The 20,935-nt window shown below is 54.9% G+C and overlaps 1 protein-coding gene across 3 annotated transcripts; it reads right to left on the reverse strand.

The window, feature by feature from the left end:
* Positions 1–374: 374 nt before the first annotated feature.
* Positions 375–20,539, reverse strand: TMEM151B (transmembrane protein 151B). 3 transcript variants are annotated; one of them, XR_012659903.1, is made up of 3 exons: positions 20,285–20,539; positions 11,023–13,218; positions 375–5,632 (listed from the first exon to the last, which is right to left on the reverse strand). XR_012659903.1 is itself a non-coding variant. In XM_075089160.1 (2 exons), exons 1-2 carry the CDS (start codon positions 20,375–20,377, stop codon positions 11,782–11,784), a joined length of 1,530 nt encoding a protein of 509 aa, XP_074945261.1. In that variant the 5' UTR covers positions 20,378–20,539; the 3' UTR covers positions 375–11,781. The 3 variants fall into 3 exon arrangements, 1 of the variants encoding a protein (XP_074945261.1); XR_012659902.1 differs by having other exon boundaries at positions 10,742–13,218; XM_075089160.1 differs by having other exon boundaries at positions 375–13,218.
* Between the last annotated feature and the right edge of the window lie 396 nt (positions 20,540–20,935).

The raw sequence follows: 20,935 nt of genomic DNA on the forward strand, positions 1-20,935 counted from the left end.
ACCTTAACTAGTAGTGCTCTTCTGTGCAAACCTGTCAGAAAAATCTGTGTTTTGCATAACTTCAAGCTAGAGGGGTCCCTGCAGGACTGCTGTCCACATGGCCCACAGGGTTGAAAACAGAGCAGCTTCCTTGGGCTTGGAGGAAAGTGGAACACCTTCCTTCTGCCCCATGGGCTGTGGCCACCTGAGGACAGGACAGGGCATATACTTGATTGCCTTGGTCCTTCAGCCGCCCCACTCAGGAAAGGCCAGCAGGGATTTAAGCAAGGGGGTTGACCTCCCTCCCCTCCCGCCCTCTGAGCAACGCAGGGGCTTCACATGTCTCCCAGCCCTGCCTGGCACCAGCGCTCACAGACCCACCGCTGGCAGCCACCTCAGTGAATCATCTGAAACTTTTATTACACCGATTTGGTTTACAATCTTTGTACTTTGATATTTCCAACAAAAAAGGCAACATTGTGATATACTCTTTGTACATATATAGAGAGACAGACAGAGCTAGATCATATTGACAGAGTTGAAAAGTAAAAACTGTTTCCCAGTGTTCACAAAAGAATTTGTTTGCCACGTACCCGCTTCTGCCTTGCTCTGCCTGATGGATTCAGACGCCTGTGGTGCCACGGGCCACCAGCCCCCAGCTGACAGGACCTTTACCTGCGCCGTGTCATGCCCTTATAGATCAGAAAGGACAGAGTGTGAGGCTGTCCCCAGCAGCGGTGGCTGCGCGAGGGGTGCCGACAGGGCTCAGCCCCAAGCCCTCTCAGGTTGCGTAGCTGCCTTCCCAACTATTTACAGATGCTCCAGGGGCTACATCTGCAAGAAAACTTAACCAGTGGCAGCAGCTGTGAGACCTTCTCCACCCCGGCATCTCCCACTACTTGTTTCCCATCCTCGAGTCCGAGGTATTGAATAGATTTATTTCTTTTTATTTGCATTTACAAAATATTTCCACCGAATGACACACCTGAATGAGATGAGAACTCTTGTTCAGAAACAGCAGAAACGACCCAGATCAGCATCAGGCTGATGAAGGAACAGCTCCAGCAGTGAGGGTGGGGTGGGGGCTTAACGGAGGTGGCCTGGTCCTGGGCAAGCCTGCCTGTAGCTCCAAGTACAGGGCTGCATCTGGTCAGCCAGTTGTGCAACGAAAGCTCGTGCTGGGAGGGCAGCAATGAGCTCCCTCAGACATGCTAGCAGACACATGAGGAGGAATTGGCTGCAGAGCCAGTGAGGAACAGGAATGGAAAGAAAAGGCTTGGGAAAACATATCATCACCAGAACAACAGCTGACTTGCTTTCCAGGATACTCATAGCTCCTCTCACTGCAAATGGCCGAGACAACTGTTAACACCACCTGAGCACCCTCCAAACCCACTCCTGGGCTGCCACATGCAAGACCGCCTGGACAGGCAGCTGCTGCCTGGAGAATGCTTTGCCTTCCCTCCCACCAATCTCTTGGCCAAAGAGCAAAGCTCAAACCAAGCAGCCTGCTCCACTCACCCACACCCAAGACCAACAGTCCACTATCTGCCAGTTGGCAAGAGTTGAAACCATTTCAAATGCCATACACATTGGTAAAAATGAAAGCCCTGACAGCAACAGCAGATTGTCTGAGTGTGAACGCTCCCACCGTTGGTGACTCACTTGGCAGCTTCAGGTCCAGTTACTGTAGTGTGGGACTGCCTTGCAGAGTGGTAACTAGCAGGTCACTCTGTGCCGGAAAGGGCATGTGCCAGTGCCCAGCCAGTACAGACCCCACAGCTCTCCCAGGAGATCCATCCCCAAGGAGTACTGTGGGGCTTTGAGAAGGGGGGTCAGATGTGAGCCTCTGTCTGGAGGAGGGAACAACCTCCAGTGCCTTGCCTGGGGAGCTGCTCTTCCCTCCCGCCACCATCCGCTGATGCAGTGCCAGCAGCACTCAGCAGCCGAGGGACTCCAGCCAAGCTGGGAGCATCTCCCCCACCATGAGTCTGAGAGATGGGGGAAGACAGTGGAGTGGCTAGGAAGTAAAGGAAGGGGAATGACACAAGGGCTTGCACTTGCAGTACACCAACGGGTGCCCTATCGGGCCGGAGCAAGGGCGCCCAGCTGGCTCCCTCCCACAGCAGATGGCAAGCCCTGCTTCCGCTGCTCTGAGTGCAGCTCATGTGGCAGCAGGAGCCGGTGGCCGGCTTCCCAAACCTGGCGGCTTCTGCTTGCAGCAACCCAGGCATCAATTTGCAAGGTGTCATGCTGGCATATGTCATAAACAGGATGGCAGGTTGATTTCAAGCACTGACTGGGAGTGGAGGAGCAGGCTGCTACAGGTCTGGGCAGAGGCTGCACATAGAAATGGTTGCTGCATTCAGCCTCTCCTTGATCCCATGGAGCTGGATTTGTCCATGCTGAGCTTCTGTCCCTGCCTGTCAGGTACCTGCTGGCCCTCTACACCCCAGACAACTGATTCAAGCTCTCCAGATTGCTGGGGACCCACTGCTTTACCCCATCAGCACCTACACCACCCATTCCCTGTGTGCAGCAGCCTTCCTCCAAACACCCTCGTCAGCTAGCCCTGGATGGGCCCATGCACCACCTGGCTGACAGGGCACTTCTGGCTAACCTAGACCCAATCCTGCTTCTGCCTTTGGTCGCAGTGAAGAGGGATGAAGCCTGAGCTCATGCATCTGGGAAGCTGGGGAGCAGTGCAGATCCAAACCCTGCAGATCCAAGCCCTGCAATGGCTTCCCTAGGGAGGGGGGACAGCTCAGAAATGAAGCATTCCTCCTCCCTTCAGGCTATGCCTGAAATAGCAGAGCCTGTCAGATCCCCGTCCCCAGCTGTGATGGATTAGCCTCTCCAAGGCACAAGGCAATTTATTCATTAGTGACATTTACACCTTGTGGCTGCATTAGCCGTTGCGGTTTGGTGACACGTGCTCAAGCTGTCAGTGCTGGGCTTGGAGGCAACATCGCAGCTCTGACAATGCAGCAAGGCTTGGCCTGGGCACCTCAGCTTGGAAATACCTCCTGCCTGTCTACTCAGCCAGAGCATGCACAGCCTGCTTTGAAAGCCTGCTTTGTTTCCAGGCTTCTCCATCAAATGCTCCGCTCCCTCTGTTTCCCTCCCAGCCTCCTGGCCTCACAGCACCACTGCTCCAGCACAGCAGCCTCCTGCCCTGTCTTGTCTCATGTCTTCCACAAAAACCACCGCATCTGCAAAGCCTTTTACAGCTGTTTTTGTACAGACCCTCCTCTCCACATGTCTTGCTGAGCATTTACACACTATTCTACCCTCCTCAGCTAGCTCCTCCATCAGCTGCACCTTCTTCAGCCAAAGAAAAGCTGCTCTCAGTCCCAGTGGAGAAGCACAGGGCCCATGTTTCGAGACTTCCCCAGCAGACACGCTGCTTTCACCACATCATCCCCTGGTCCCGCATCACCAGAAGAGCCGACCTGCTTCTCCTCCCCAGGGACAGCACTGAGGCACTGGAGATCAGGACCACCATAATGTCAAGGACTTCTGTTTTCTAACTTAGTCTGTCAAACTTACCCTGTCTACAAAGGCTCAGAGAAGTGCTGTGAAATTCTCTGGGAAAACATAAAATGATGCCAAAGTGAGACCAGGATGTGCTGCAATGCTCTGCAGGCTGTGACATCTCGCCACCAAGCATGAGGCAGGGAGCATCGTTGGAAGGCCATGTGCAGGCAAACCAGCAGGTTACAGTGAGGTCTGGTCACCAGCATGCCTGAGGTCATCACGCGTCTGCTGGTGTTACATGGCTGGCCCACAGCGTCTACCTGGGAAAGGACCAAAATGATGGAAATGCATAGCCTCGGCGGAGTTCAGAGGAGGGGGGTGCTTTGGCTAGCTCAGAGGAATACCATTGGGTTTGGGGAGGGTGAGGAGAGCTGGAGAGTGTTGGCCAGGGAGCAGATCCAGCAGCTCTCCCATTTCAGGCAGCCAGCAAAGGATTAGTTCGCTTTCAAACACAGCTTGCTCCATGCTTTTATTCCTGCTCCTTGCCACTCACTACAACAAATGTGACACTTCACACCATCTCCTCACAAAAAAAAACAGGTCATGAGTTTCCTCTCATGAGGAACAAACAGTGCTCTGTCACCTTGCAAAGCCCTCACCATGAGGATGGACGGGTGACACCAGACCAAAGCCACAAACACACCAACCCTTTGCAGGACCGCGGGTCCTGGCCGTACACACGGGCATGCAGAAGCATGCCCTGCCACACACACATGCTTGGGTGGACAGCCAGGTCACACCTCCAGGGCCAGAGGAATACTTTAAACTCTAGCCTCCATTCCTGATCAGCCTACCCCACTGCGAAGCCACAGGGCCACCATCCCAGTCGTCTTTGGGCATTTTTTTTCCACCAGCACTGTGCATTTCTAACAGAGCTAGCTGAAGTGGAGTGTTTAAACCCACCTGACCATCAAAAACTAAATTTTTAAAGCAAGGAACAGTAACCTGAAACACTCCTCTCAACTGTAAAGGGCTTTTAGTCTCATTCCAGTTTGAAAAAGCCATTGGCATTTCCAAAGTGAAATCATGTTATTTTGGGGTCTAGTTATCAACACTTTATTCCTAACTGGCTGAATGGTCCTGTGCATGCTTCTTCCTCAGAAGCTCCATTACTCTCATTCCCTTCCGCTCAGCCCCTGGGAAAGCAGGTGCAGCACAAACAGAGCCCACCAGCTTCTGGCTGGGCTGAACAGGAGGCGACGTCTGCCTTCAGCTGATCCTTTCTCTGCATCTGCTTCTGGAGAACTTAGGCTTGGGATTTTCCAAAACTTTTCACCCTGACCAGTTCATGGGCTGACATCCAAATTCCAAATTCACAGCACAGCAGCTGACAGTGCTGCTAATGGACATTAGACCACGGGACTGATACTAAGTCATCTCACCACATTCTAGCTAGGCTTTTTCTTTCACTAATGTGAGTAGCTAAGATTGCAGAAGCAGCTTGTGCTGATGGAGAGTGAAAGAACCTAGTGTGTCTGTGTGTGGAGTTAGCTCTACAAAGTCTGCTGAATTCTAATCATAGTAGGTGACCCATCTGTTCCTGAAGTTTGAAGGACTAAGGAGGGTTCAGGATGGGCACCGATTTCTCACAAGCTTCAGTTCCCCAAATAAAATTTACAAAAAACAAGCGAACGAACAAAAATCCCCAACAAAAACAGTCTTCCTTGGGAGGAGGGGAGGAATAAAACCCACTTAGCTTTCCAGCAGCCGCTGTGCTTATTCTCAGTGCTGGATGGTGACGCTGCACATTGTAATGGGCTCCTGAAAACTTGGCAGCTTCTGGAAGTGTTGCATAGGTGGATGATGTACCTGTCAGCAGAGCCTGGTTATGAACTACAGGAAGAGGAGCTTGCTGAACTCCACAAAGAAACTGTCCCTCCACCAAAACAGACAGACGAGGTGAGGAGGAAAGAAGGAAGGGGAGGCCATGAGGCCATGGGTCTTGAGGTTCAGTTCTGTCCTTGGGACCTCTTTTACCTCATGTGCAGAAAGGCTACAGTCCTTTGGGAGAAGGCTCCTCTCCAAGGATGGTGGAGGTCAATTGGATTGTTAGCTTGCTTTTGAGGGAGTTGACGAGATCACATCCATGGGCATAACATTTCCCTTGGCGGAGCAGCTGTGATGGAGGCAGTAGAGCAGAACAATTCAACCCACTGCTTGCAGATACAGTAGGTATTCAACATTAATTCATGTTGGCCAAGTTCCAACATGAACTCTATGCATCAAAGCAACACTGTGACAGATCAATTTGTCTGGACTCAAGGACAGACCACTCTGAGGAGCTGCTAAACCAAGATCACTGGCTTCAGTAAAATTACACTAGGAATTAACATAGCCCCTTAATTTCCACCCAAAATATGACTGAGCCCCTTTCCCAAGAATGACCACAGAGAAAAGAGCCCTCAGCAAGCTTAGACTCCAGTCCCACTGGGCTCCCAGGTCCTATGAACCAGGCTTTGGTGCCCACACATACCTGGCTCAGTGGAGACTCTAGGCCCCTGTGGATCACAGGAGGCAGTATTACCAAATAGTGCTACCACTTAAACCATATCCCATTTCTGAGATGATCCGGATCCAGGTCATATTCATATGGACCTTATTCTAACCACCGAATATAAATGAAACATGATTAGAAGCACATATCACAGATTGAGACTTACAGCTCTTTGGTAACACAACATCTTGGTTGTGGTGTAATATATCAGACCCATACCCTATGGCTACTGCAGCAGAGCAGGAGCACATTGCAGCAAGGTTGTACCCCGCTAGAAGTAAGGCAGCATCCTGGTGATATTAGACAGCAGTACTGAAGCCATGGTTGGGAAGGCTGGAAGGAGAGCTTAAAGGGTATTATTCTTCCCACAGGCTAATCAGGAGGCATTGTTTTACTGACATCAGATGCTACCTAACTTTCTTAAACTTCCACTTAATAAACCTCTTCCTGCAGTCCCCTCCCCAAGGGCATGCATCAGAGTTACTAAATAGCTCTGCAGCCTCTTGAGCATGAGCGGAGAGACAAGAAAGAGGGGAGGGACATGCTGGGTCTCTGACATGTATTTTATCGGGAGCAGAAAGGGAGGGGTATGTGCTTGTTTGAAATCAGAAAGACAGCAGCTTCCACAGCGCTAATCCTGAGTATTTGCCTGGTGTGTGACTCCGGAAGGCTTGGTGTCAGCCACAAGTTGAGATTTTCTCTCCCTATTCTAATGAATGCCGCTACAGTTGCTCAACCTGAAAGCCCTCTCTGAATCCCCCTCCTTGGCGTGGTCTGCATGGCACACAGTGGGCTCAAGAAGTATCACCAGGCTGGTTGGTATCACCACCTGGTTCTGCATGAGCAAACTGCTAGGCTTCCAGTGGGTGCTGAAAGATGGATAAAAGGTCTTGGAGATCAGCTAAGCCAGAGCTTCTCACACACTCATTCTCTCTTTTTTTAGTTCAGAAAAGCTGGAAAGCTTTTAAGTACCCAGCAAGTATACTGGCAGCAATGGAAAACACCAAATAGCCCAAAGTTATTGCCCAGCGATGCAGCAGTGATGACTATCTCTCTTCTAGGGATTAATTAGCACCATTAAGGGCCAAGAAGAGAAGCTGGCAGCGTTCCTGCTTCACTTGTCCCAGTATGCGAGGAAAGCCTGCTGACAAGTGCTGTGCTGAGCTTGACTCCTGGCCCATGGAAAGCTGCAACGGGTGAGTGATGTATGGAAAAAACCAAAGCCATCTGACTGTGGAGATCCTGTAGCTGTTGCCCCCTCATACTGACAAGCACACGCCTTTTACCTTCGCAGACGGTGACACTGGCTGTCCTGCTTTCCCTGTGTAGGGGACCAGCAGCTCTGTGTATTTTCATAGAATCACAGAATGGTTTGGGTTGGAAGGGACCTTTAAAGGTCATCTAGTCTAACCCCCCTGCAATGAGTAGGGACATTTTCCACTAGATCAGAGCCCCGTCCAACCTGACCTTGAATGTTTCCAGGGATGGGAAATCTACCACCTCTCTGGGCAACTTTGCTCACTTTGAAGAGAACTTCTGCACCAGAATTGAGGACACAGCCACCCTGACAGACAAGGCATTGCTTGCACCTTTGGCCCTCTCCTCTTTGCCCAGGCCAGGCTCAGAGCAGGGAAAACTGCGCCTCACGTAAGCCAGGGTTTGCCCAGTGAGATCCTGAGGGAGAGAAGACCCTGGGACTGGTGAAGGGAAGGCTGCAGAGACCAGATAACACCCGCTTGTGTTGGGAAAGCCATGGGGAAAAGGAGCAGAGCCAATTAGACTCGCCAGTCAATGGAGGAGAAGTAATGGGATTAAGATACAGCAGGGAAAATTCAGATTAGATATAAGGGAGCAGACTATCATGAGAGGAGCAGACTGGGCCATCGAATGAGCTGCCAAAGGAATCGTCATCACGGACACAGACACGGCAGAGAGCAGACACAAGTCTGCAGGAAGAGCAGGCGCCTGACTGCTGCTCAGCCTGGAGCTGTGGCAGGTGGATGTCTGTGTGCCGGGGGAGATGGGACCACACCACCATGGAGAGGCTGTGCGCCAGAACAGGGACAGACCGTCTCTGGATATCTGTGCTGATAACCTCAGCCGCAAGGAGAATTAAATCAGCTGCCCTTTAGCCAGCATGCTGAGGTTTCTTGCCAACACTTAGGTGGAAATCTGTACACACACACCCTTTCTGCTGACTGCATCCCCTGCTGGAGGTGGGAAGAGAGAGCCCAGTTGTCTGCCATGAACTTCCCTGCCGGGCTAGACATGCTGCCCTGCCATTGCAGGCAAGGAGGAGCGGGAACAAACCCCCATTTTCAGTCTGTCCTCTTCAGCTCTACCAAGCCACCAGGCAGCTCCTGTCCCCCCTGCCTAGTCCTGCTCCCCTCCCATGCCTAAGTACGCCATCCCCCTTCCTGAGCCTAAGACAGAGCAGGAAGGTCTCCAGCCTGGCAAGAACTGAGTAGGCTGGACCAAGGGGCAGCTCCACCAGGTGCAGTGGGGTAGCAGGGCCAAAAATATGAGGAAGAGATCTCTGCGAAATCCTGGTGTGCAGCAGGTAGCACTGACTAGAGAGGTCCCACTTCTCCTCAGGGTGCTGTGGGTCTGGCACAGCCACAGACTGTGGCACTGGGACTACATCTCGGACCTGGCTGCGGCTGGCACTATGTGCATGAGGAAGGTATTCAGCAGCAGGCAGACTCTGCATGGATCCTGCAGGCCAGTGCAGCAGCTGTGCCTCAAAGATACATGTGTCTACCTGGACAGACCAGCTCCAGAATAAGATTTCATGAGTGAAAATGGGGCTGGGGAAATGAGTTGAGTCAATCTTATGAAAAGGCCCAGAAAGAGTCAAGGACAAGGTATCTGAAAGCAGAACTCTGCTGCAGGTGCTAAAGGACAGTGGCACAGAGACCCTACTAATCTGTCCCTATTCCAAAGACTGTCTTTGCCCCAAGGAGCTAAAAGGTCTGCCAAATCTTAGATAAATCCATCTGTCCAAGGCACCTTGGAGGCTGGAGATAGAAAGACGAGCCATCGCAGCCTAATCTAAGCGATGTGTAGGAGATTTCAAAAAGAGTATGTTGGGAAGGACAAGTGGACCACATTCCTCACTAATGATCCACTGCAACTCCACTGACGAACATCTCCTGATTCACCAGGACATACAAGCACACATCATTATCTCCTCAGTCACAAGGACCCTCAGCATCGGCCTTGGCTTAGATTAGGCCCTTGGAGAGAGAAGCACAAGTGCACAGCAAGCCAAATGTCATCACTAAGGCAGGAAATCCCAGGGCAGCCAAGGGGGCTGTAGCCGCTTTCACCCAGCCTGAATCTGTGCTAATAATGAGAACAAAATGCAGACAGGGATGTGCCTGCACTGGAGACCTTATGCTTCTCTGTTCTCAGAGGGACCCTCTTACTTAAGCCAACATCTAGGTCTGGTAGCAAGAGGAAGGGCAGGTGATAAGACAGAATCATAATGGAGTGAGATTTTACAGGACCTTCTGTTCAAACCACTATTTTGAGTCTAGCACTTGAGATCCAGGAAGACACGCTGACTTGAAGGGCAAGAGATGCTAACCAGGACACAAAAGGCACAAAGAGCAGAAGAACAGACCGCTCTGGGGGAGGAACTAAGCGGAGCCTCACAATGCCTGCAGGTGCTGACTGCTCCAGGCTTGCCTGAAACAGATGATTTTCAAGAGGACTCATGTGTTTGAAGGGTGCATTTGCAGCCTCCCAAGACTTGGGAGGTGAAGCAGTACAGCAGCATAACTAGAGAAACAGATTCCTTCATTAATAAATTGGCAGGAGGAAGACCGGCTGGACTAAATACAATGCCTTACTGTTTGCTGTTACATCTTGCCCTTCTGAGATGGATGCGGAGACAGACACCAAGCTCTAATGCCCAGGTCCTAACGGACTTGGTCTTGTGACCCAAGACCTGCTGCTCTCAGCTGCTGCTTGCCCCAGCAGATGAGGGAAGCGTGGTGAGGCTGAGGAGCAGTGCTGTCTGGAGAAATTGGTGGCTCATTTGGCATGCGCTCCCCCGAAGACCTGACTGAAGAGGAGACAGCTTTTCTGAAAACAGGGACACAAAAGATACAGGGATGTGTTGACAGAGCAGGAAAAGCTAGGTGTGTGCATGCTGCAGCCACTGGTGCAGCTTCAGTGACATGAAGGCTTCTTGCCCAACATCTCCAAGATCCCTTCCAGCAGGACAGAAGGGGCAGCACAGGGCTCAGAGCCGGCCAACCTGCCCTGACAAAAGCAAGGCAGAGGAACCCAGGGGCTAATGGCCTGCACAGAAGCCATCTCACTTCTCACCAAGCCTGACACCTCTCTGCAAAAACCTCTGTAGTGCAAACCACTGTTTTAAGCAGGCTCCCTTCCAACACATCCCCAGCCTCTGTTCTGCAGAGCATCCCTTATGGCAGATGCCTCCCTGTCTCCCAGCTGTGGGTCCTGCACTCACTGCGGAGGTCCCATAAAAAGGGAATCCCCATGTCCCTCATTTCCACAGCCCAGGTTCCCAACGCTCCATCATGTTTTTGATATCTCCCTCCCAGCCCCTCAGAGCTCTCTGCAAAAATCGGGCTGCCAGGAGCCTGCAGTTCAGAGTCTGCAGGCAGAGCCCAGCCTGATCTCATGCAAAATTCACTCTTGCAGACATGCACCAACCTACTGCTCTATTATCAATAAGTGAACTGCAGATGAACCTACCAGAGCCTTCCTTGATGCTTGTCTGAACCAATTAGGACATACTTCAAAGCCAGGAAGCGACACCAGCCACTTGACGCACTGCCTATTACCATGCCTGTCCCAGTGCCATCCTCTCCCCCTTCCTCAGCTCTCCGGGAGCCTCCCATTTTCTCTTTCCAGCTGAGCTCTCCTCCAACAAGGAAACCAGTAGCACTGCAGATCTCCACTCCATCTGGGTTTGCACATTCATCCTTTCCCCAGTGCTGCCTGCCTGCTGTAACCCCAAATAGAAAGCCCTTTACCTAGGGGATGCTGACTCTCAGAGCTGGAGTGCTGAAGCTTCCTAAGGAGCAGAGCCTGGGATCCTCTGGAGGCAGTGCCATTCCCAGCAGTGAAAACAGAGTAACAGTCGGAGCATGGTCTAGAAAAAAAGTGGGGAGGGTGGCGAATGGTCGGGGGGAAGGGGAAGAGCTGGATTTGTGGCTTTCAGCCATTGCTGAACCTGCCGCTTAGCTCCACGTGCCTGGATGCCCCAGACCTTTAGGCACAGGAAGTTACATGCTGCTCCCAAAGGGCCCATTCCCCTCCACCCAGCGAGGGGTCTTGCTCTAGCATGGGCAGCAGGGTGGGCAGAGGTGCAGCAGGGCGCTTTCTGGAGGCTGCTGGTTCCTTGGAGCATGAGCCAGCCTGGAGCCAGGGCTGGGAGGCAAAGCTCTCTGCATCAGACCTGTCTTTTTATCACCCCCTTTGGATCTTGATGCAATGAATTATGGTTTTGGGGGTGGTTTGGTTGGGTTTGGTTTTTTATTTTGTTTTTTTTTTTTTTTGCATGTGGTGATCGGTCTAGAGTTCTGTGCCATAGCAGAGGGAGCATCAGCACTCACCCCTCCGGGAGGTCAGAGTCACGGTGGGGGAGCTGTCACTGGCTGCCGGAGCAAGATGCCGTGTCATCTCCATCCTGATGTCCTCCTAGGCCACCTCCTTCCCCTGCGCTCCTCTCCCCAAACCCTGCACTGGCTTGGGCCAGGCAATGGACAATGAGATCTCACTGCCCTCTGCTTTCACAGTGAGGTCTCCACGCAGGACCCATTGCGGTGGAGGTGACGGTGGTCATGGTTCAGGCAGCCTTCATTGCGGTGCACGATGAGGATGGGGAAGTAGAGAGCATCCTGGTAAGGAGGGGGGTCTTCCTCCTCCACAGTCACCTGGCTGGAGAGGCGGGTCTGCTCAGTGGGGCAGCTCTGCTCATTCAGGCTCCCACTCCGGCTCTGCCAGAGGCAGCTGCGTCGCGAGCCATACAGGCGGCCCAGGGAGAAGCGGCTGCTGCTGAAGGGAATCCTGGGGCTGCCATTGCAGATGCTCAGGGCACTGCGGGAGAAGATGGAGGAGCTGCTTATAGTCCTGTGGCATCGTTCACAGTTCTGTCGGTAGCCCCCATACCGGCAAGCGGAGTAGCTGGTGCAGCTGGAGAGCCCCACCAAGTCCATCAGGACTGCTTCTGAGTAGCTGGGCACCAGCTGCTGGTTGGATCGGATGTGCCACTCCAACTCAGTGCTGTCCACTGTGTTGACACGGGGCATCCTCCGACAGAAGGAGCGCTCCTCGGCTGGTGTCACTGCCACATAGTCGAACCCAAAGAGTTTCTCCACGTGGTAATGGACGTAGGAGGTGCGGTACTCATTTAGCACCCGCAGGGGCCAGGATAGGGTCAGCAGAGCTGCCACCCAAAAGACATAGTGGGATACATACCAAGGCAGGTTGTCTGGGTCGGAAAAGGCCACCATGTATTCCTTGAAGTCCACGTTTTTGAGGTGCATCCCCTCCCTGGCTTCCATGTAGTCATCCAGGCCCTCATTCTCTGTAAAGAAGCGGGCCCGCTGGGTCAGGTAGGAGTTCTCCGACTCCACGTTGGCAAAGCTGAAACACTTGGTGAAGCGGAGCCGTGTGGCCGGGTAGCTCTCCAAGTCAATGAGGTCCTTGGAGATGTCCTTAACTCCACAATTGGAATAATCAAACTCAGCCTCTGCCACGTGGGTGTTGACCCGCTCATGATACACTTGGGTGGTGGTGTAGGCGTCCCCATTGCGGTAGCGGGTAACCTGCCGGGTCCTGCGGACGTAGTGGTAACTGATGGCCTTCCACCAGATGCAGGGGGTTGCCTGCTGCATCCGCTGCACGCGCTCGTGCACGCTCTCCACATCCACTTTGTACTGCAGCTCATTGCGGGTGTAGCAGTGCCAGCACTCCACCAGGTACACCACGTAGAGCATCACCAGGAAGGCCAAGGGGATGTAGACGTAGCCATTGGAACAGGGGCTGTCGTGGTACATCATGGACTTGCCCTTGTAAGCGCTGTCAAAGGTCAGGCGGGTCACCTTGGTGACGTGGCACCAGGTCATGGCTCCCATGCAGCCGTACATGAGGAGGGACAGCAGCAGGCATTTCCAGTGGGACTCTCGGCACAGGGACTTGCTGAGAGACTGCTTCACTGGCCGCTGCTGCTCCGGGGGACCGGGAGAAGGGGAAAGAAAACAAGAAAGGAGTCAGTAGGCTGCAGCAGCAGGGGGAAGGGGAGCATGCAGCAGGGTGCCATGGTGGTACCTGTAGCTCTGTGAATGGGGACAAAACGGCAGGTACCGTAGGCCTCCAGCCTCAGCGGGCAGGCCAGAGGCCGGGATCTCTCCCAGGATGACAGTCCCGTAGCATGGGCGGCTGTCACCCCCACTGCCCTTCGCGGTGCTCTGCCCCTCCTTGGCAGATGGCCAGAGTCCAGCTGGACATGGAGGAGAGCATCAGAGGACAACTCTGCTGGCCTGTGCCCCGAGCATCCCCCTTCTTCAATGGGGAGCAACCCCCTCCACTGCCACATCCCGTGGAGGGGTATTGAAGTGCAGCAAGGTGGAGGCTGGGGGATCTCCCACACACCTTGGCTTCTGCACCCATCCCATCAGCGCAGATGGGTTGTCTCACCTGAACACCTCACCACAGCTCTTCCCACTGCACCTCTTGCCCCTCGCACATGAGTCTCTCCTCCTTTCCCAGTAACATCCGACAGCAATATTCAGATTTCTCCTACCAGGGCAGCACAAGCAGCCTGCGGTGCCTGTGAGGCAGAGAAACAGACCTTCTGCAGCTGGGAAGGTCTCTGTTTGGTAATGGCGATTCCCACAACACTTGGCAGCCCAAAGGGCTCTGAAGTGCTTCTCAAGTGCTATACAAACCACACAAATGGGAAAGTACTTTTCCGCAACTGAAATGCAGCCACCTCTGGTGGGAGAGAAAGCAAATATGGAAAAACATCCTAAAAGGTGTTCAGGCTAGAAGAGAAAAGTACCCTACCAATTTGCAGCAGCAGGAGGGATGAGCGGTGGGTCATGGCTGCCAGCAAATATCCCTGCCTGCACTGGAATTTGGCTGTGACAGTCCACACTTCTGAAAAAACTGCTCTCAGGTCTTTCACGGTGAGGAAAGGGCAGGACTTCAGCAATAGGCCTTTCAAAAGAGACTGCACTGATGCCTTCACCACAGGAACTGTGCAGGGTTTCATAAAGACTCGGGGAAAAACCCCACTTAAGGAAACCTCTGTTGCTCTCTACAACACCCTCAAGTCTCACGTATTGATCCACTTGGTCAGTGAGACCTGAGAGTATCATACCCAAAGGGAGAACGTGCAAAGAGGTTATTTGCTGTCTTACGCAAAAGACTTCATCCAGCACAATACCATTCAACCCAGCAAAATCAGGTGCAAGCCGAGAGAGGGGGGCAAAAACCCCAGCGTGTGCAGATGCCACTAAACACACTAAGAGGCTTTCAGCTTTGCTTTCCCTCCCCAGCTGCATGCAGCATGGCTCCTGAGCTCACCTCCACCGCTGCAGGGGCTAACACCAGCTATAATGACACCACTCAGGGCAGTGAAGTCCAAGCCTGGCCCCATCCCCCCTCCATTCCTGAGCACACTGGGCTGGAGAGGGCTTTCATTCAGGGATCCCAAAGACCTTAATGGGCACACGCTGCTAGAAAGCAGGGGGGTCACTTTCACTCTTGCATGAAAAGGGAAGAACCAGAGGTCACAATGTCACTGACAGGTCTAGGGACAGATCTTGGCCTCTTCTTTCCTTTAAGAAATGCCCCTTGCTCTCCCTCAAGACCCCCTCAGTTCTGGCTTGGTCCCCTAGAGTCCCACATGCTCATCTTTCCTCCTGACACCTTCCCAAAGCCGTGTCCACCCCATGCCAGTGGGACTTCTGCCACTGCGATTAGCAGAGCTGGATCTGGCCCAAATCTCCAACAGAGGTTTCTCTCCCGAAGGCAAGGAGCTTCCCTTCCCACCCAGCAGCCAGCCTGCGACGAGCCTCTGCACATCCAGAGGGGTGATGAGGGGCAAAATGGCACATCCCACTGGGGGTCCCCAGCATCAGTAGTGCTAAGCCCCTCTCTTTGGGGCAACCAGCTGAGAGAGGGAGCTGGCAACAGAGACACAGAGCCCAGGGAAGGCAGGTGGAGTAGCGCTTGGTCTGCAGGCAATAGCGAGGGGCGCTGACCGGCTCTGCTCAGCAGCTCCAGCATGGACACATGTACACCCCAGTCTTCCCAGCGCAACCTCCACTGCAGCAGCCTCACAGTCATGGTGCAAGAAGGAAACCCCAGGTAAGAGAAAAGGGAGCGAGGAGAGGAAGGGGGGGACACCCAACAGGCAGAACCGCTTGAGCTGTGCCCTCCCCGCTCAGGTCCACGCTGAGGTTAGAGCCTGCCCAGATCACTCTGCCTTTGCTTGGCTGCAGCACAGCAATCCCACGCTGGGCTGCTGTGCCGCTACCCAGGCAGCTGAAGGTTTCCTCTCCCACAGCTGCCTTCTGTGTTGCAAAGCTTCCCTGGCAGTGGCAGCCCTTGCTGTGAGGCTCTGAGGGGACTTGCTCAGCCAAAGGAGAGCACGGGGGGTCTGAGCAGGAGATGCAAGGTACATGCTAACCCTGTTAGGGTTACCTAGATACCCCTAGATACCCTGGGGTGTCTGTGGAGTGAGAGAGCTCGCACAGAAACAGTGCCTTGTTTGGGGGGAGATCTGCAAATGGAGCACAAGGAATAAAGCAAAGCTCTCTCATTTGACAAGCTGGGGAAAGGGCACCAGGGAGGCAGGTCTTCAGCAAGGTCTATCTTGGAAAAGCAAATTCCACCTCCCAGATGCTCCCCGGCCCCTCACATCCCACACTGCCTGCATCATCCTGCTCAGGAAAGGGGCGATGCTGGTTGTTGCCCTGCGGAGGTGCCGGCAAGCCCCACTGCAGTTACCCACCCGGGGCAGGGAAGCAGGGAGTGCAATGCAACCCAGGCTTGGTTCCAGAAACTGTGTTAGCAGGGCTCTAGTCCACACATTAGTCTCCTCCTAGGACTACGCAGCATTTAGATACTGCAGTGCTTTTACAGGGTCATGTTAACCCCTACTGTAAACTGTTTACAACCCAGTTTTGTCCTAGGCTTTTGAGGTAAAACACATGCATATCCGCTGCACTGGTGGGGCTTCTAAAAGCTGAACAAGTGCCAATGACGGGATACAACCACAGCAGAGATGGAGGAGGAGCCAGCTGCAGAGTCTAATCCCAGTAGGAACTGCAGCATCCCTGCTCCTCTCCTGGGCTGCAAAGGGCTCGCAGGAGCAAGCAACCGGCTCCGCAGCTTCCCCCCACAGAAGCAGCTGAATCAGGTTGCCTCCTCGAGCTCTTAACCAGCCTTGGAGAAGTCCAGCACAGCAAACACACAGATGAAAAAGCTGGGGAAAGGGAAATCCTTTCTGTCCCAGAACAGTGCCACTGAGAGGAGAGCAGGCTCTGATATAAATGTCATCGTCATCTGCCTGCTGCAGTCTGATGGAATGAGGCGAAAGGCTTGCCCTACTTCACTGCAAACAGGGTTTCCCTCCATCACTGGGAGCCTTCCTCATTGCTGAGGCTTGAGCGTTGGAGGGTGGTAAGCAAATCCACTATTGCAGGTGCACCTAATGTCTCTGCAGTGCTAGGGGGCAGAACTGGTCCAACCACTGTTTGGCCAACCCCTTTGTGGGACCCCAGCCAACTCCCTTCTCTGTGCTCCAGTTCATTATGTAGAACACATGGGACAACCCTTACCAGGCACGTGGGCGCTAACTGTAACACATATCAGGAAGGGCAAGGGGTAGAGTGTCGCTACAGCCTTCCCTCCCTCATACATAGCGTTTGCCTCTGACGTTGCCCCTGAGGTGAAAGGAGATGGAGTCCCACACCTGCAGCTGCTGCTCTGGGATGGACAGGAAGCGATGGAGGGGATGACTTACAAGCAGCTGTGAAGCAAATGGAGATGCCCGCAATGCACAGAGCAGAGGGTAGAAGAGAGGACCCCCGTGACTTCTTGCATGAAACTCCTTTGAGATCTGGGGAATCCACTTCTCAGAAAAACCTCGAGGAAATAAACCTGCCCAGAGCCCCAGTGGCCAAGCACATGGGGCAAAATACTTTCATCTCCCCTGAAACATTGACCCTGCAACCCTGAACACTAAAGAACTCCAGAAATCCTTCAAGCTCTACAAAGCTCCTCTCTGAAACAGCCTGTCCCTGGCCCCATCTACCCTCCCTCCATTTAACAAGTGTTCCCGTGTCCTCACCTCCCATACCTCTCACCTGCTTCTCCCTGCAGACACCAGCCTGGGATCTCCTATTCACCCCCAGAATGCTAAACCCTCACTTTACAAGACACAGAGCAGGAGCCAGAAGGCCCAGGTAGCTCCTGAGTGCCAGGCTGCGGCAACAGTTTTCAGGGAACTCCAGTGGAACTCCTGAGCATCAGTTTCCATTGGCTCTGCCCTGCTGATCTGCTTACATCATGCAATAAATGAATAAGCCCTGTCCCCTTTGACCTCAAATCCCAGAACAAGGCTGGTGGGGAGGATCCAGTCATTTCTAGGAACTGCCACCATCTTCCAAGGCCCCAGGCAGACATCAGCAACTCCTGGTCAGGACGGCCCCAGCAAAACCCCACATCACACCCCATTTGCCTACCACCCAGATTCAGGAACTACCTGCCTAAAAGAATGAGCTGGCTCATCCCCAGGCTGCCAGCATTGCCAACTGCAGAGGAAAGGGGAAGGCTGATCATCTAGGAGCCAGGGAACCCTGCCACCCATCAGCTCCTGCAACGGTACCAAGGTCTCCATTTTACAGAGCAACTTGGAGGAGGACTGGTTCCCTCCATTGGATCCCACCAGAGCAGCAGGACGAAGACATTTTTTCACTTGTTTCCAGGCTGAAAAGCTTGTCCCTTGGCATTTCATACCCTCTACAGTAGAAATGCGTTGCTGAGTGAAATTCAGCTCAACGCCGTTAAGTGTAGGTGTATGCATGCAATGCCAACAGGGAACAAGGGCTCAGCCAGCCCACTACAGTCAGCTCTGGCCAGTAGCTCTTGCTATTTGCATTGCTGGGACAAGCTGAGCAGCACCTGAAGTCCTGCATGGCTCCGAGGCACAGCGACCCAAGGCATGTCAAGATGAGGCACCCTCAAACAGGACAGAGCTCATTTCCCATTTTACAGTGGCCAGACATCTCCTCTGGCTCCCTGCCAGCCCTGGCCAATGGATCCTTACAGGTGGGATTCAGTCACATTCCCAGGATGCTCAGCAGTGCTGGCAGCAGTAGTTGGTCCTGATGGAGATGAGGACATCACGCTGCCAGTACAGCCTTACACATGCGCTACAGGGGAGCAGGAACACCCTCCCCTCCTGATATTTCTGAAGACAAGAGGATTGCCCTAGGTCGGTCCATAAATCCAAGCTCCCCTTTAAGGTCTCTCCTCATTGCATCAGATGAGACACCAGCAAGCATGGCACTGTCAGGAGAGGCTGCAGCTTCCCTCTCCACCACCAGCTGCTTCACGCAAGTCTCTGACAGCTTCTGGCTGCAGAAAGTGTGCCCATAGCCTAAACAGTACAGGCACGGACTGCAGCCCTTCTGCCTGCTCCCACGGGGTAAGATTATACTGACACCCTAGTTGGCAGCCACCACGGAGCAATCAAAGCCCAGACTATCTTCTCATAAGCCCCATAAGGCAGGGGATACGGTAGGTTAGGGAAATTCACCCAGGCACTGCCCCTGCTACGCTTCTTTCATCCAAACTGGCTCTCGCTCTGGCACCTCTCAAAAGCCGCTGTGCTTTCTTGAACATAGTACCAGCACTGCCAGGGCACTGGGGCCAAGAGACCATGTCCCAGCATGGCACAAGCATGTCCTCACGCCAAAAAGGCGCCTCACAGTTTAGCTTCACTGGTCAGGATTTGTTTGGAGAGCCTAGGCTCATGGCACCAGGGGTTGCTGAATGGAAGCAGGAAGAGAGGAACAGCCGCAGAGCAGAGCATACGGTATTTGTACAGCTTCCCAGTCCTTGAACTTCAGCATTCCTCTCCCACAATGATTTATATCTAAATATAAGTCTGTATATATAGAATAGCCGTGCACAGGCATGCACGTTCTAAGACAAGGAGGCAGAGACTACCAGGATTATGCAGCACTTGCTAACCGCAGCTCCTCAACAGCAGAGGACAAGTGATGCACCATCTTATGAGCGACCCCCAAAGCTGCCCTTTAAGCTGCGGTCTCAGCAGTGAGGACAACCCACCATGCCAGGAGAACGCTGCCCTTCCTATGCTGCCTAGTGGCCCTCCGTGGGCCGCCAGCCCCATAGCATAAGATCGGTCTTGCTAGTCAGTGTGGTCACTTTCTCTCCTCTTGGGAAGCCCAAGCTGCAAGGAGGATCTGTGGAGGCAGACAAAGCGGCTCGTGCACCTGCCTCCCCGCGCTGCTCCCTATGGACGGAGCACCCTGCTCCTCACCCTTTCTGGTGTCTGCTGCCTGGACACAAGAGAAGTCATCAGCTGCGGGGGGAGGCACTGCAGCGTACCTGGCGGCAGAGCTGTGCTGGTACCCGGCCTGCCCCAGCCGGCAGCTCTCCCGAGCCTACCTCCAGCCGCGAGCAGCCACCAGCGACAACCCCGGGATCCAGCGCGTCCCTAAACCCTCTCTCCTGCTGCCCGCTGCGTCCTCCCTCGCAGCGCCCCCGGCAGCGGTGCTACCTCCCGGCCACCCGCAGTCCAGAGCGCAGGATGGGGAGTCTCCGTACCCATCTCTCCCAAGCGTTAACAACCTCTGCCCATTGCAGTAAGCACAAGCAGCGCCCCGCGCTTCTCTTTTGTGATATCCTCCCTTCCTCCTGCACGCCCGGCCCTGGTCCCATCTCCGGGCGGCGCTGGGGACGCCGGACGGGCTCGGGCTCCCCGCGGCGAGCTCCAGGTGATAGGCGAGCGATGGAGACGGGCCGCCCGCCGGGGACCGACCGGCGAGATCCCTCACCCCCCGCCGGCCCGCGCCGCGGCCCCGGGCCCGGAGGAGGGGAGAGGGGGTCCCGGCGAGGGGGTCCGTACCTGCGCGGGCAAAGCCCGTCCCGGCCCGCGGCGGGGCGGTCAATGAGCGCGCCATGCAAAGCGGGCGGGGAGGGAGCGTGGTTGGGGGCAGCCCCGGGCCGGGGGGCGGCCGCTCTCCTCACCTCCTCTCGGGCCCCCTCCGCCTCCTCCTCCGGAGGCACCGGCGTGCTGCTGCCTCCCTCGCTGGCGGCGGCGGCCGAGGCCGGGGGGGACATGGCGGCGGCGGGGGCGCCCCGCTGGCGGTGCCTGCGGGCTGGGCAGCCGCATTATCCCGCCCGCCGCCGGGCGCTGCCTCGCCGGTCGCCGGGCGGGCGGCGGGGCGGCGCGGCGGGCGGGAGGCGCGGAGGCATGGCCCCCAGCCGCGGCAGGGCGGCAGCGCCCCCCGGCCCCGGCCCCGGCCCCGGCCCCGGCCCCGGCCCCGCAGCAGCGCAGCGCAGCGCCGCTCCCGCGCCCGCGCCCGGCGCGGCGGAGGGCGGGCGGAGCCGCGGTGGGAGGGCCGCGGCGGAGGCGGGGGGGGTCGGGACGGGGATGGGATGGGATGGGATGGGATCGGATCGGATCGGATCGGATCCGCGCCCGCCCCGAGCGGGGCGGCGGGTGACCTTGAAGCGCCGGCAGCAGGCAGGGAGCCCAGTGCGGCCGCCCCTCGGGACCCCCACCAGGAGCAGAACTGCTCCCCGGGCACTGCCGGGCAGGGGTCCTGCTCCCAGCCCCACCGAGGGGGCGTCAGGCTGGCCGGGGCGGCCGGGTGGGCTTCGGTCCTGGCTGGGCTG

This window comes from Phalacrocorax aristotelis, chromosome 3 (genome assembly GCF_949628215.1).
Source record: "Phalacrocorax aristotelis chromosome 3, bGulAri2.1, whole genome shotgun sequence".
NCBI lineage: Eukaryota > Metazoa > Chordata > Aves > Suliformes > Phalacrocoracidae > Phalacrocorax > Phalacrocorax aristotelis.